General features: G+C 49.2%; 2 protein-coding genes across 2 annotated transcripts; one reads left to right on the top strand and one right to left on the bottom strand.

The window, feature by feature from the left end:
- Window positions 1-1,932: 1,932 nt before the first annotated feature.
- LOC140912835 (uncharacterized) lies at window positions 1,933-3,715 on the top strand. Its single transcript, XM_073347980.2, has 2 exons — window positions 1,933-2,602; window positions 3,195-3,715. The coding sequence occupies exons 1-2, from the start codon at window positions 1,933-1,935 to the stop codon at window positions 3,713-3,715; spliced, it is 1,191 nt and encodes a 396-aa protein (XP_073204081.2).
- A 4,519-nt stretch (window positions 3,716-8,234) lies between these two features.
- FJX1 (four-jointed box kinase 1) lies at window positions 8,235-12,589 on the bottom strand. The gene has a single exon (XM_073347972.2). It carries the CDS (start codon window positions 12,136-12,138, stop codon window positions 10,741-10,743), a length of 1,398 nt encoding a protein of 465 aa, XP_073204073.1. The 5' UTR covers window positions 12,139-12,589; the 3' UTR covers window positions 8,235-10,740.
- Window positions 12,590-13,574: the final 985 nt, after the last annotated feature.

The following is a 13,574-nucleotide window of genomic DNA, read 5'->3' as shown; positions in this document are numbered from 1 at the left end:
TACTAAGCAGTAAGACACCTCTTCTAAAAAGCCCTCGCCTCTATCTTGCACCTAGCAGAGACCAGCAGCAGAGCATTCTTTTTGCCAAAATATAAAAGGTATGCTAGATATATTTAACCTGTTCCTACACAGTTAAGTGGTAAAGAGATCTGAAATTTGTAGAGTTCTAAAAGCTTCTGCTGTGTGCAAGCTTTCACACTGTGCTCTGCCAACCTGTCTCAATTCTGACATGGAGAGGCCAACTGCAGGAGGGAAAGCGGGGAGAGATGTGCCTGGTTGTCTGCATTTCATTTCCCATATTCACTGTGGCCCAAATGTTTTGCTCGACAACAACAAAAAATGAAAACGAGTCTATTCTCCCCTCCAATGTAGATCTATTGGCAAGTGAAAAATGCAAATCAATTTTCATAGTAAAACATGCAAAAGTTTGAATTCCACTGTTGCCCCATTCTAAAGTTTCCTGAAAAATGGGATTTCTGGGTTGTGAAATGCTCCAGAATGAAATGAACAAATAGGCAGCAGTAGTTTTTGTGATGGGGACACCTCTCCCCTGGGAACCAAACAGAGACCACTAATTCCTTTCAACGAGGCCATTCACAAGGTCACAGCTTTTGAGGCTTTGTCTACACAGGGATTTCAGCCACTGGGGTAGCTGCACTGAGGCAAAACCCTTGCATAGACTGAGAAACCTGCTTTATGCTGTGCATCAAATTGGTACAATTTACCCCATCCTGAAACCAAGGTAAACTGCACCAGTACAAATTGCTTTGCCTGTCTACGATAAGTAATTCCATCAGTGCAGCTACACCAGTGGCTAGCAGTTGATGGTTGTAACCAGGACAAATTCCCAGCATAGACAAAACCTCAGTTGTTACAGCCCTGAGCTGCATTAAAACTAGTGACCTCAAGGTAAAAAGTTTTATAGGTCATTACCAATCCTAAGTGTCATTCAGACCCACAGCAGGAGCTGCTTATTATAAAGTCTATGCGATTATTGCCAGAGCTTCACAGCATTCAATCCAGAGCACAAGGCTCTGAAGGAGCAGTTAAATTTTATGCTGTGGTTGCAAAGTAAGCAGGAATGACATACAAGAGGGGATTAAGTCTTAATATGATCTCACATCCAAGCTAGTCCTAGACCACCTACCATGGCAGTGAGCAAATTCTAAATGCCATTATCATAAAAAAACCCTCAAAGGAAAATAAACCACAAAACTATTAAGGGTGTGATGTAAACTACTGAATCAAAACATAACTCTATGTTTAGCACTGGGCGTAAGTTACTGGCAAGATCTTCAAAGGGGATGACCTGACCTTAAACGGTCAAAGGAACTGTGTCCATTTCTGCCAGCTCTTGTGCCAGGGATATGCTCTAGAGGTGGCAGGTACATTTGTCCACCTAATCTCAGTCTGGCTCCGTTCACTCAGTGGGCAGCCTATTCAATTCAATGAGATTCTGATGGTCACTGCACTGCGAGGGCTCAGTGATGACTCACTTTCCCTTACAAGTCTGACTGTAATACCCTCACCCTAAAGTCCACGAGTAAACCCATCTCTGCTTGAAAAGAATCTAGTACCGGACTCTCCACTCACACTGGTGTAAATTGAGGGTAACTCCATTTATGTCAATGGAGTTAAGCCCAATGGAGAATTATGCCCTAAGCCCTGGTCTACACTAGGACTTTAGGTCGAATTTAGCAGCGTTAAATCGATTTAAACCTGCACCCGTCCACACAGTGAAGCCCTTTATTTCGACTTAAAGGGCTCTTAAAATCGATTTCCTTACTCCACCCCCGACAAGGGGATTAGCGCTGAAATCAGCCTTGCTGGGTCGAATTTGAGGTACTGTGGATGCAATTAGATGGTATTGGCCTCCGGGAGCTATCCCAGAGTGCTCCATTGTGACCGATCTGGACAGCGCTCTCAACGCAGATGCACTGGCCAGTTAGACAGGAAAAGGCCTGCGAACTTTTGAATTTCAATTTCCGGTTTGGCCAGCGTGGCAAGCTGCAGGTGACCATGCAGAGCTCATCAGCACAGGTGACCATGATGGAGTCCCAGAATCGCAAAAGAGCTCCAGCATGGACCGAACGGGAGGTACGGGATCTGATCGCTGTTTGGGGAGAGGAATCCGTGCTATCAGAACTCCGTTCCAGTTTTCGAAATGCCAAAACCTTTGTGAAAATCTCCCAGGGCATGAAGGACAGAGGCCATAACAGGGACCCGAAGCAGTGCCGCGTGAAACTGAAGGAGCTGAGGCAAGCCTACCAGAAAACCAGAGAGGCGAACAGCCGCTCTGGGTCAGAGCCCCAAACATGCCGCTTCTATGATGAGCTGCATGCCATTTTAGGGGGTTCAGCCACCACTACCCCAGCCGTGTTGTTTGACTCCTTCAATGGAGATGGAGGCAATACGGAAGCAGGTTTTGGGGACGAAGAAGATGATGATGATGAGGAGGTTGTAGATAGCTCACAGCAAGCAAGCAGAGAAACCGGTTTTCCCGACAGCCAGGAACTGTTTCTCACCCTAGACCTGGAGCCAGTACCCCCCGAACCCACCCAAGGCTGCCTCCTGGACCCAGCAGGCGGAGAAGGGACCTCTGGTGAGTGTACCTTTTAAAATGCTATACATGGTTTAAAAGCAAGCATGTGAAAGGATTACTTTGCCCTGGCATTTGCGGTTCTCCTAGATGTAGTCCTAAAGCCTTTGCAAAAGGTTTCTGGGGAGGGCAGCCTTATTTCGTCCTTCATGGTAGGACACTTTACCACTCCAGGCCAGTAACACGTACTCGGGAATCACTGTAGAACAAAGCATTGCAGTGTATGTTTGCTGGCATTCAACCAAAATCCGTTCTTTATCTCTCTGTGTTATCCTCAGGAGAGTGAGATATAATTCATGGTCACCTGGTTGAAATAGAGTGCTTTTCTTCAGGGGACACTCAGAGGAGCCCATTCCTGCTGGGCTGTTTGCCTGTGGCTAAACAGAAATGTTCCCCGCTGTTAGCCACAGGGAGGGGGGAAGGTTGAGGGGGTAGTCACGCGGTGGGAGGAGGCAAAATGCGACCTTGTAACGAAAGCACATGTGCTATGTATGTAATGTTAACAGCAAGGTTTACCCTGAAAGAGTGTAGCGACTGTTTTATAAAATGTGTCTTTTTAAATACCGCTGTCTGTCCCTTTTTTTTTCTCCACCAGCTGCATGTGTTTCAATGATCACAGGATCTTCTCCTTCCCAGAGGCTAGTGAAGCTTAGAAAGAAAAAAAAACGCACTCGCGATGAAATGTTCTCTGAGCTCATGCTGTCCTCCCACACTGACAGAGCACAGACGAATGCGTGGAGGCAAATAATGTCAGAGTGCAGGAAAGCACAAAATGACCGGGAGGAGAGGTGGAGGGCTGAAGAGAGTAAGTGGCGGGCTGAAGACAGGGCTGAAGCTCAAATGTGGCGGCAGCGTGATGAGAGGAGGCAGGATTCAATGCTGAGGCTGCTGCAGGACCAAACCAGTATGCTCCAGTGTATGGTTGAGCTGCAGCAAAGGCAGCTGGAGCACAGACTGCCACTGCTGCCCCTCTGTAACCAACCGCCCTCCTCCCCAAGTTCCATAGCCTCCACACCCAGACGCCCAAGAACGCGGTGGGGGGGCCTCCGGCCAACCAGCCACTCCACCACAGAGGATTGCCCAAAAAAAAGAAGGCTGTCATTCAATAAATTTTAAAGTTGTAAACTTTTAAAGTGCTGTGCTTAAAGTGCTGTGTGGCATTTTCCTTCCCTCCTCCACCACCCCTCCTGGGATACCTTGGTAGTCATCTCCCTATTTGTGTGATGAATGAATAACAAATGCATGACTGTGAAGCAGCAATGACTTTATTGCCTCTGCAAGCGGTGATTAAAGGGAGGAGGGGAGGGTGGTTAGCTTACAGGGAAGTAGAGTGAACCAAGGGGCAGGGGGTTTCATCAAGGAGAAACAAACAGAACTTTCACACCGTAGCCTGGCCAGTCATGAAACTGGTTTTCAAAGCTTCTCTGATGCGTACCGCACCCTCCTGTGCTCTTCTAACCGCCCTGGTGTCTGGCTGCGCGTAACCAGCAGCTAGGCGATTTGCCTCAGCCTCCCACCCCGCCATAAACGTCTCCCCCTTACTCTCACAGATACTGTGGAGCACACAGCAAGCAGTAATAACAGTGGGAATATTGGTTTCGCTGAGGTCTAAGCGAGTCAGTAAACTGCGCCAGCGTGCCTTTAAACGTCCAAATGCACATTCTACCACCATTCTGCACTTGCTCAGCCTGTAGTTGAACAGCTCCTGACTACTGTCCAGGCTGCCTGTGTACGGCTTCATGAGCCATGGCATTAAGGGGTAGGCTGGGTCCCCAAGAATACATATAGGCATTTCAACATCCCCAACAGTTATTTTCTGGTCTGGGAATAAAGTCCCTTCCTGCAGCTTTTGAAACAGACCAGAGTTCCTGAAGATGCGAGCATCATGGACCTTTCCCGGCCATCCCACGTTGATGTTGGTGAAACGTCCCTTGTGATCCACCAGAGCTTGCAGCACTATCGAAAAGTACCCCTTGCGGTTTATGTACTCGGCGGCTTGGTGCTCCGGTGCCAAGATAGGGATATGGGTTCCGTCTATAGCCCCACCACAGTTAGGGAATCCCATTGCAGCAAAGCCATCCACTATGACCTGCACATTTCCCAGGGTCACTACCCTTGATATCAGCAGATCTTTGATTGCGTGAGCTACTTGCATAACAGCAGCCCCCACAGTAGATTTGCCCACTCCAAATTGATTCCCAACTGACCGGTAGCTGTCTGGCGTTGCAAGCTTCCACAGGGCTATCGCCACTCGCTTCTCAACTGTGAGGGCTGCTCTCATCCTGGTATTCATGCGCTTCAGGGCAGGGGAAAGCAAGTCACAAAGTTCCATGAAAGTGCCCTTACGCATGCGAAAGTTTCGCAGCCACTGGGAATCATCCCAGACCTGCAACACTATGCGGTCCCACCAGTCTGTGCTTGTTTCCCGAGCCCAGAATCGGCGTTCCACAGCATGAACCTGCCCCATTAGCACCATGATGCATGCATTGTCAGGGCCCATGCTTTCAGAGAAATCTGTGTCCATGTCCTGATCACTCACGGGACCGCGCTGACGTCGCCTCCTCACCCGGTATCGCGTTGCCATGTTCTGGTGCTGCATATACTGCTGGATAATGCGTGTGGTGTTTAATGTGCTCCTAATTGCCAAAATGAGCTCAGCGGCCTCCATGCTTGCCTTGGTATGGCATCCGCACAGAAAAAAGGCACGGAACGATTGTCTGCCGTTGCTCTGATGGAGGGAGGGGCGACTGATGACACGGCTTACAGGGTTGGCTTCAGGGAGCTAAAATCAACAAAGGGTGTGCCTGTACATCAAGGAGTATTTCAGGCAGGACTGCACGGAGGGTTCCAATAAGAAATGGTGCACCTAAGTTATCGTTGTTATTGGAACAAGGAGGTTAGCCTGGCCTCTGATTGATACATGGCTAGATTTACCTTGCTGCACCTTCTCTGTGAGTGACTGCAGTGTGATCTAGACAGGGGAGGAGGCAAATGAGTACAAAACAAATCTGGTCTATTTCTTGTTCTGACCCACTCCATCTATCTTTTACATCTTTGGCTGGCAGCAGACGGTGCAGAAGGACTGCATGCCATCCACATCTCATGGCTGCTTGGCAGAAGATGGTACAGTACGACTGCTAGCCATCTTCATCTCTTGCCTGCCTGGCATAAGATGGTACAATACGACTGCTAGCAATCCTCATCTCTTGCCTGCCTGGCAGAAGATGGTACAGTACGACTGCTAGCAGTCCGTATCGCCTGCCCGCTCACCATAAGACGGTTCAATAGGACTGCAGGACTAAAGAGAATGACCTGGTCAAGTCACTCCAAATTTAGTCCCTGCGCCCATGTCTGCCCAGGCGCTCCCAGCCGACGTGGCCAGGAGCACCTCGGACACGACGAGGACGACTACCAGTCGTATTGCACCGTCTGCTGCCAGAAGGCAATGGGTTGCTGCTACTGTGCAGCAAAGCCGTACCGCGTCTGCCAGCACCCAGGAGACATAGGGTGACGGTTACCTGAGCGGGCTCCATGCTTGCCGTGGTATGGCGTCTGCACAGGTTACTCAGGAAAAAAGGCGCGAAATGATTGTCTGCCCTTGCTTTCACGGGGGGACGGAGGGAACGGGGGCCTGACGATATGTACCCAGAACCACCCGCGACAATGTTTTAGCCCCATCAGGCATTGGGATCTCAACCCAGAATTCCAATGGGCAGCGGAGACTGTGGGAACTGTGGGATAGCTACCCACAGTGCAACGCTCCGGAAGTCGACGCTTGCCTCGGTACTGTGGAAGCGCTCCGCCGAGTTAATGCACTTAGAGCATTTTCTGTGGGGACACACACACTCGAATATATAAAACCGATTTCTAAAAAACCGACTTCTATAAATTCGACCTAATTTCGTAGTGTAGACATACCCTTAGACTCCAGTTAGAGGAGACTTTGGGGGAAGGAATTCTGAAGATAATCAGACAGGAGGGTTCTGAGATAAGGGATTAAAGGAGGTCCGTTTCACATTCTGAAATCTTCTACAGCTGAGCCACAGCTGTCAGGCAGTAGTGAGGGGGGTGGGGGGGTCTATCCAGCTCTGATGACCGGAAAACCAGCTACTAAATTTAGGATAGCCAGTGACTGGCCAGAAAAATAGGTATTTTCAAACTACCTTTTCCTACCAGTTATATGTAACAATTGACAGTTGATTAAGGCCCCAGTGCAGCAAACCAAATAAGCCCACAAGCATGCAAGTAGTTACATTGACTTCAGTGGGACTGCTAAGTGCTCAAAGTTAAGTACATGCTTAAGCGTTTTGCTGAACTAGGGCCTAAAATCCCCAGGCCTTATTCTAAACTCATTTACACGAGTGTGATTCTTTTGACATCCAGTTAAATTATTTCTAAGCTACAGCAGTGTATGATCAGAATCAAAAAGCCCAGTGGCATATAATTATTTAGCTACACATAGAAATTATTTCAAACTCCCTGGTTAAGTCTTCTGGTCATTGTTCAACAAAAACAAGAAGGGCCTGAGTCGCTGCTGTCACTGGTGAAAATCAGGAGTAACTCCATGGGAGAAAAAGGAGCTAAACTGGTGTAAATGAGAAGAGAACTGGGCACCAAAAAGTTTAAAAGTTGTTCACCTCTTTGTTCTGGTTAGAGACAGTCAAACATCAGACAGTATATAAAGTTGAGAAGGAATGCAAAGAATGTAGCAGACCAAGAATTTACAAGTGACTATTCTGCCTTAAAGAAACTGAACAGAAGAGTTAAACATAGCCTTAATCTTCCTTAATTTGATGCTAATTCAAAGCTTTTTCTAGCACAGAGACAGATGATCTTACTTCAGACAAATAAAATGCATTGAGGCTCTTAGTATTTTCCTGAAGCACATAAAGCACACAGTAAAGTGTCATAATCCAATCAAGCTGGTTTTCTATATCCTTATTGAATAAGCTCATTTCTTCCAGTTGCTTGCAGATTTATCTCTAGCATCATTAGCCTGTAACTATCCCCATCTTCTAACATGCAACCTATATATAACAAGTGAGCTGTAGCTCACGAAAGCTCATGCTCAAATAAATTGGTTAGTCTCTAAGGTGCCACAAGTACTCCTTTTCTTTTTGCGAATCATCAAATAGAAAATCATGTTTCTTCTTGAAAGGTGTAATTATCTAGGGTCTGGTTTGAAAAACGTTGCAAAGAAGATATATTGCCCATTAGCAGTCAAAACTGAAGTTGTGCTGATACTTACAGAAATACTTACTAAACAGAAATGAAACCTTAGATATTTGTGGCACAGCAGTTTGCTCTTCACTGTTTAAAATTTATGACAGTGGTTTATTATTTAGATGTATTTTCATTAGGTGAACACAACTGAAACGTTGCATCTGAGTGAGCTACAAAGTAATGCTGACAAACAGTGCTAAAGAATTAAGAATGACACAGTTAAATTGTACATTGTCATGTAAATAGAAAAGGGACGCCACATGGGATTTTGTGCATTGTATTGAGAGATAAATGCTGAGAGCTATAAATACAAGTTAAATAAAGAGACTTGTCAGTTAAAGCAGTTGAGTGGAAGCTACTGTTGGGGCAGCTGTAAGATTTAAAAAATATACTTGGTAAAGAGCACTACACATTGTAACTGTACCAAGTTTATTCATGTGTTTGTGAACCTATTTTCTTGTCCTTACAAAAATTAAAAGAATAAACTGTCAAAGAAACCTGTTCAGCTGTGGGGTTTAGCCTGCATGAATTATTATTAACAGATATGAGACACCATCTCCTAGTATAAATGTGCGCATATGCAGTACTCATTGAATTCATGGGGGATTCAATGCTCCAAATAACGGTGAAAGCACCCACTTATCTGGCTACCATTCAGCACACTGAAGCATTGAATCAACCAAGATGTGCCTGTCCAGATGTGGAAGAGGTTGTATTCCTGTTTGATCGCATCACAGTTTGTATCTGGGGTTTAATTTGTCTGATTCCCAGCCCCAACTTTGGCCTTTACTTTGTGTCTTGACTGTCTATTATTGTATCAGTAATGCTGTTACAAGTTGTTTTTTGGTATAAACAAACAAACAAACAAACAAACCCAACTGACAGTTGTATGATTTTTCTTTTAGTTTGTACACCCAATCCCAAGAAATTTATGACACTCAGTGCAATGGAAATTTTCTAAATTATATTGTTTGTTGGACAAGTTTTCTGGTGCCATGATTGGTGTTGGTCCCTAATTGTGAATACAGGATGAATAAAGTCAAACACAAAAGATAGAAAACTAGTATAGATAGAAAGTGGGCTGACACCAGAGAGGATGCTTTTGTTAAAGGAGCGCTTGAGCTTGCAGTAACAGGTTGGCGCACTATCTGAACATATGATGAGGTTGTCTACAACATAGTTGCACTGACTCAAGCAAGTTAATGTAAAGAAACTGATTTAGTTATTTCAGAGGAAGACTGGGGGTGAACACATTTCAGAATAAAAGTCACTAAAATCCATTTAATTAAGGCTCAGAACAGGAACTGTTATTCCAAAATACGAATGTTCACATGCCAACTTGCACTAAAATAAGTAAATCGGTTTTAGGAAAGGAAGAAAAAAGAAAGTTGGAAGGCCTGATTCTTCTCTTTCCTAACCTGCTGTAAATCAGGAGTAGTGCTAGTTTATTGAGCTCTATTTTTCTTTGGAAAAAACCTGAAGATGAAGTGTTCTTTTTAAATTTAAACCAAGTATTTGGAACAAAGAGGTAAAACATTAAGACCCTTTTACTGAAATATCAGTTTCTTTTGTATGTTACAGAAGAACTTATGAACATATATAATGTACAGAAAAGGCAGATTTTGTAAAATAAAAGTCTTCTTATAAAAAATAAAAAGTCAAAGTAAAGTGCATGAAACTGATTTCCCCCCAATTGACTAATGTGTCCAAAGTCTTAGTACAATAACAATATTTAAAACCCTGGGATAATTTCTTTTCACCCATTAGTCAGTTATTTTAGCATTCAAACCAAATGACAGTGATTAGAAATAACAGACACTTATAACCCCATCAGATTAACCAGATGCTTCTGACAACAAAGATGACAAACTACTGGAATATTACTCTCTATATACTTTTCATTGACAAGATTAACAAACAGTTAATAGATCCATTCTGGATAGAGACACCAATAGGAAAAGAGCCTCCATGGATACGGCAGTTTTGCTAGTCAAGGGCTCCTGTACTGTACAATCAGTTTTTAGTTTATGAATGTCAGGTTTTAAAAAAATAAATGGTCATAACAAGAAAATCCATAAATGTACCTGCCTGCCTCCATTAGAAGAAAGGTAGTTGATACCAGCCAGTTAAGGACAATAGTTTTGTACACTGTCTTTTAAGTGGGCAGTTGTACTGAGTGAGTTAAGGGAAATACTTAAGAGACATGATTTTTTTTTAAACTCTGGAAAGAGACCCAGTGTGGAACTAATACAAAGAGAGATAATAATACTGATAGCACTTTTCAACTTCAGAACGCTTTAGAAACATTAACTAATTACTCCTCACAAAAGCCCTGCCAGGCAGGCAGGTAAGTATTATCACCCACGCTTCACAGATGCAGTGAGCAGAGACAGATGTTTTAGGGTCCCTTCCCAGAGGCCAACAACAGTAATTCATGGGGCAGAGAATATTCAAACTAAATTGAGGCATCTAAAGCCATGTAGAGAGCCCAGTCCTATTCCCAGTGCCTCTCCTAAGTAGCTGAGTAGATTTGACTCCCTGTGAGGTCAAAGGAGAGCAGAAGGGACTCCAGTGTCTCACAGGACTAGTCCTTTAAGGTCAAAGGAGAGCAGAGGGGACTCCAGTGTCTCTCAGGACTAGTCCTTTAAGCACCCAACTGAATGGACCATTAAAAAGGCTCCAGCAGCCAGAGATGAGGAAGCTGGGCCCTTTACACAACCACCACCAGGAGGTCCCAGTCTTGTACTCAGCCCACTAGCCTACACCTCCTTCCCATGAGGAAACTGGTTCCTGAATGAATTATTTCAGTCTCCTATTTAGAGAATCCCAGAAAATGTTACAACTGCAAAAAGGTTAGTAGGGAAAACCCACTCCTCACCCTCGGGTTACATAAATACAAGACAGTAGAGACAAACTGATCACAGTGAAGTGGCCATGGCTTTGCAGTGCAAAATGTGCTTGTGAACAAAGTCTATCCTGCCCTGCAGCAGCTGCGCCTGCTGCTCGGACAGGAAGCCCAGCCGGCCGGAGAGGGGTTCGTGAGTCCGGTAGAGTCTCAGCAGCTCGGAGGCTGCGTTCTGCAGGCGGTGCAGCTCCCGCACCCGCTGGGCAGTGGCCTCCCGGAAGATGCACACGGAGCGGAGCAAGGGCTCGTTGTACTTGTCCCACATGGAGAGGAGCCGGTAGCCGTGCACCAGGCCCGCCTCGTTGTCTATGAAGACGAGGCCCCCGTTGGGTGCCCGGTGTAGGTTGCTGGTGGCCCGGTGCATCACCCTGGGGTCCCACTGCAGGCTGAAGAGGTTGCTGACCAGCCGGTCAAAGTTGGCCGTCAGATAGTCAAAGAGGATCAGGTCGGTCCACTGCACCAGCTCCACCAGCTGGGACTGGGTGAGGCCGCCCAGCTCCCCAGCCGCCAGAGGCTGCAGTCTCCTGCCCGACCCCGCCTCGGATCTCCAGGGCGCGGGGGCCACCACGTCGGTCAAGTTGTCCACCCACTGGGTGAGGCTGACCACCGCCCCCTCGGCCCAGTGCGAGCCCCGCAGCTCGTCCCGCACCTGCCCCCACTGCCTGCCGCGGGCTTCCACCAGGGCCAGGGCCATGGGCGGAAGGCGCTGCCGGATGCCCAGCAGCTCGGCCAGCTGGTAGGAGAGCGCCTCGCCCTGGATCTGCTCCGGGTTGATGCCGTAGCGGACGCAGGCGCGACTCCCGTCCGACAGCCGGGCCAGCCGGTTGGAGCTGCGGCCGCACCCGCCCCGCTCCAGAGAGGCCACGCGAGCCGCTCGGGCAGTCTCCAACCACGAGGCCGCCTGCTCGGGGTCGAAGCCCGGGGGCACCTGCTGCTCCAGCGCCTGGCTCCAGAAGATGCCCCCTTGCACCGCGGAGGCGGGGTCCGCGGGAGCCTCCCGGGCCGGCGGCTCCCTGGAACCAGGCTCCAAGTTCTGCCCCGGCCGGGGCTCCGGCTGCGAGCTTTGTCCGGGCCCCTCGCGGGGCTCCGCGGGCTGCTTCTGCCCCTCCAGGGGCTCGCCCCTGTCCCCGGCGGCCGGCAGCGTGAGCAGCGCTCGGAAAGTTTTCTGGGCGCCGCGGGACTCGCCCTGCCCCGCCGAGCGGCTGTCGGGAGCCGAATCTCCCGTGCCGCCGCGCCCCCAGCCCCGCTGCTCCTGGGGCTGCCTCCGGCCGGCTGTCCCCGCGGGGAAGCGCCGCTCCTGCTCCGCCGCCTGCTCCCGCTGCAAGCCGGTCCAGAGCCCCAGCAGCGAGCCCAGCACCAGGAGCCAGAGCGCGGCCAGCGAGCCCAGCCCGGCCCGGCCCGGCCGCTTCATCCTCCCGCCGCCGCTTCACTCGGCTGCTCCGGGACCTGGCGGCGGTGCAGCCCCGCCGCTCCCCGGCTCCGGGCGCCGCTCATTCATCGCCGCGCGGGGCGCCGGACCCTCCAGCCCCGGGCTGAGACGCGGCAGCTGGGCGGGCGGAGGTGGTAGCCTGGGGCCGGCTAGGGGGTGTCGGGATCTCAGCTCCGGACCGGCCGCTCCGCCGGCAGCTTCGCCCGGTGTCTGCACCAAGAGCGACCCTCCAGCGATTGAAATTCACAGGCACCGACCGAGACCACGTGGGGAAGCGAGGGGCGGTGCGGGGACCCCCCCCCCCAGCGCCCAGCATGGTCCTCCGCTTAAAGCGGCGATGCCTGAGCTCGGGTGGACCCAGGCTTGGGGTGGAGTTGCCCGCAGGGGGCACCGGGGAAGGAGGCGATCCCGGCCAGCCACACAGAGCGCTGAGCCACCGCGGCCACTGGTAGCTGTAGCATCCACCGCAGCGTAGGGAGGAAACCGGCACCTCTCTGCAGATCACCAACACCGTCCCCCCCACGCCCCTTCCCTCCCCGGGAAGCACCAAGGATGCTGCACCTTTGGGCACAGGAGAGAGGGGGGGTCAAGCTGCTAAATTCATGCCTAAATTCCAGACGCCCCAAAGGCTGAGGAGGGGGGCGGGGTAGGGCACCGGATCTGATCTAGTTTACTAGATAGTTGCGGGCGGGGGGGGGGGGGTGCACTTGCAAAATGTGGGGCCAGGTTCAGATTTCAATCCCGCCGCGTTCAGGGGCAGCTGGATGGATGCGGGATTTTGCTTCAAGTCCAGTTCTTAGCACTTCATCCCCTAACGCACGTTGGTGACAGTGTGGAGGGGATGCCGGCGGTTTGATTAAATCACTATTTTATACCCAATGGATATTACTGTATCCGTTGGGCACTTCTGGGGTCCCCCACCTGCCTTCTACACACACTCCCTCAGTTCCCGCTCCTTATCGTCCTTTATTAATGGCAATCATTGCTTAGATTACATTTAGCGCTAGGCGCTCTCCAAACACAGGGCGGTACCGTTGCCTCTCCCCCACCACAGAAGCTAAAGAACAAAGACAGAAAAGTGAGACCATGCGCAAGCAGAAATCATGGTAGGCACATGACGAATTCCGTCGGGTTCATGCAGATCCTTCGTTTTGTCTGATCCTGCAAATTATTCTGCTCAGGCGGAACCCCCAGCACTAATGAACTCACTGAGGCTCTGTCCGTTCACCCGCACCCCCGATCATCTTGTATGATCCTGTATTTCCCTCTCTGTGGCATCCATCACTCATCTCTTCTCCCCGCAGAAATCCCCATTCTTAGTGCCGGCGCCCACAGATCAATGCAAAAATCACCTGTGGATCAGTGTTTTCTTTTTCTGCCAATTTTATTCCTTGCCCGGATCTCTCTATGAACTGGGG

Source organism: Lepidochelys kempii, chromosome 6, assembly GCF_965140285.1.
Source record: "Lepidochelys kempii isolate rLepKem1 chromosome 6, rLepKem1.hap1, whole genome shotgun sequence".
Lineage (NCBI taxonomy): Eukaryota > Metazoa > Chordata > Testudines > Cheloniidae > Lepidochelys > Lepidochelys kempii.
Note: the sequence above shows the minus strand (reverse complement) of the source record. Positions and strands in the feature narration are given on the sequence as shown.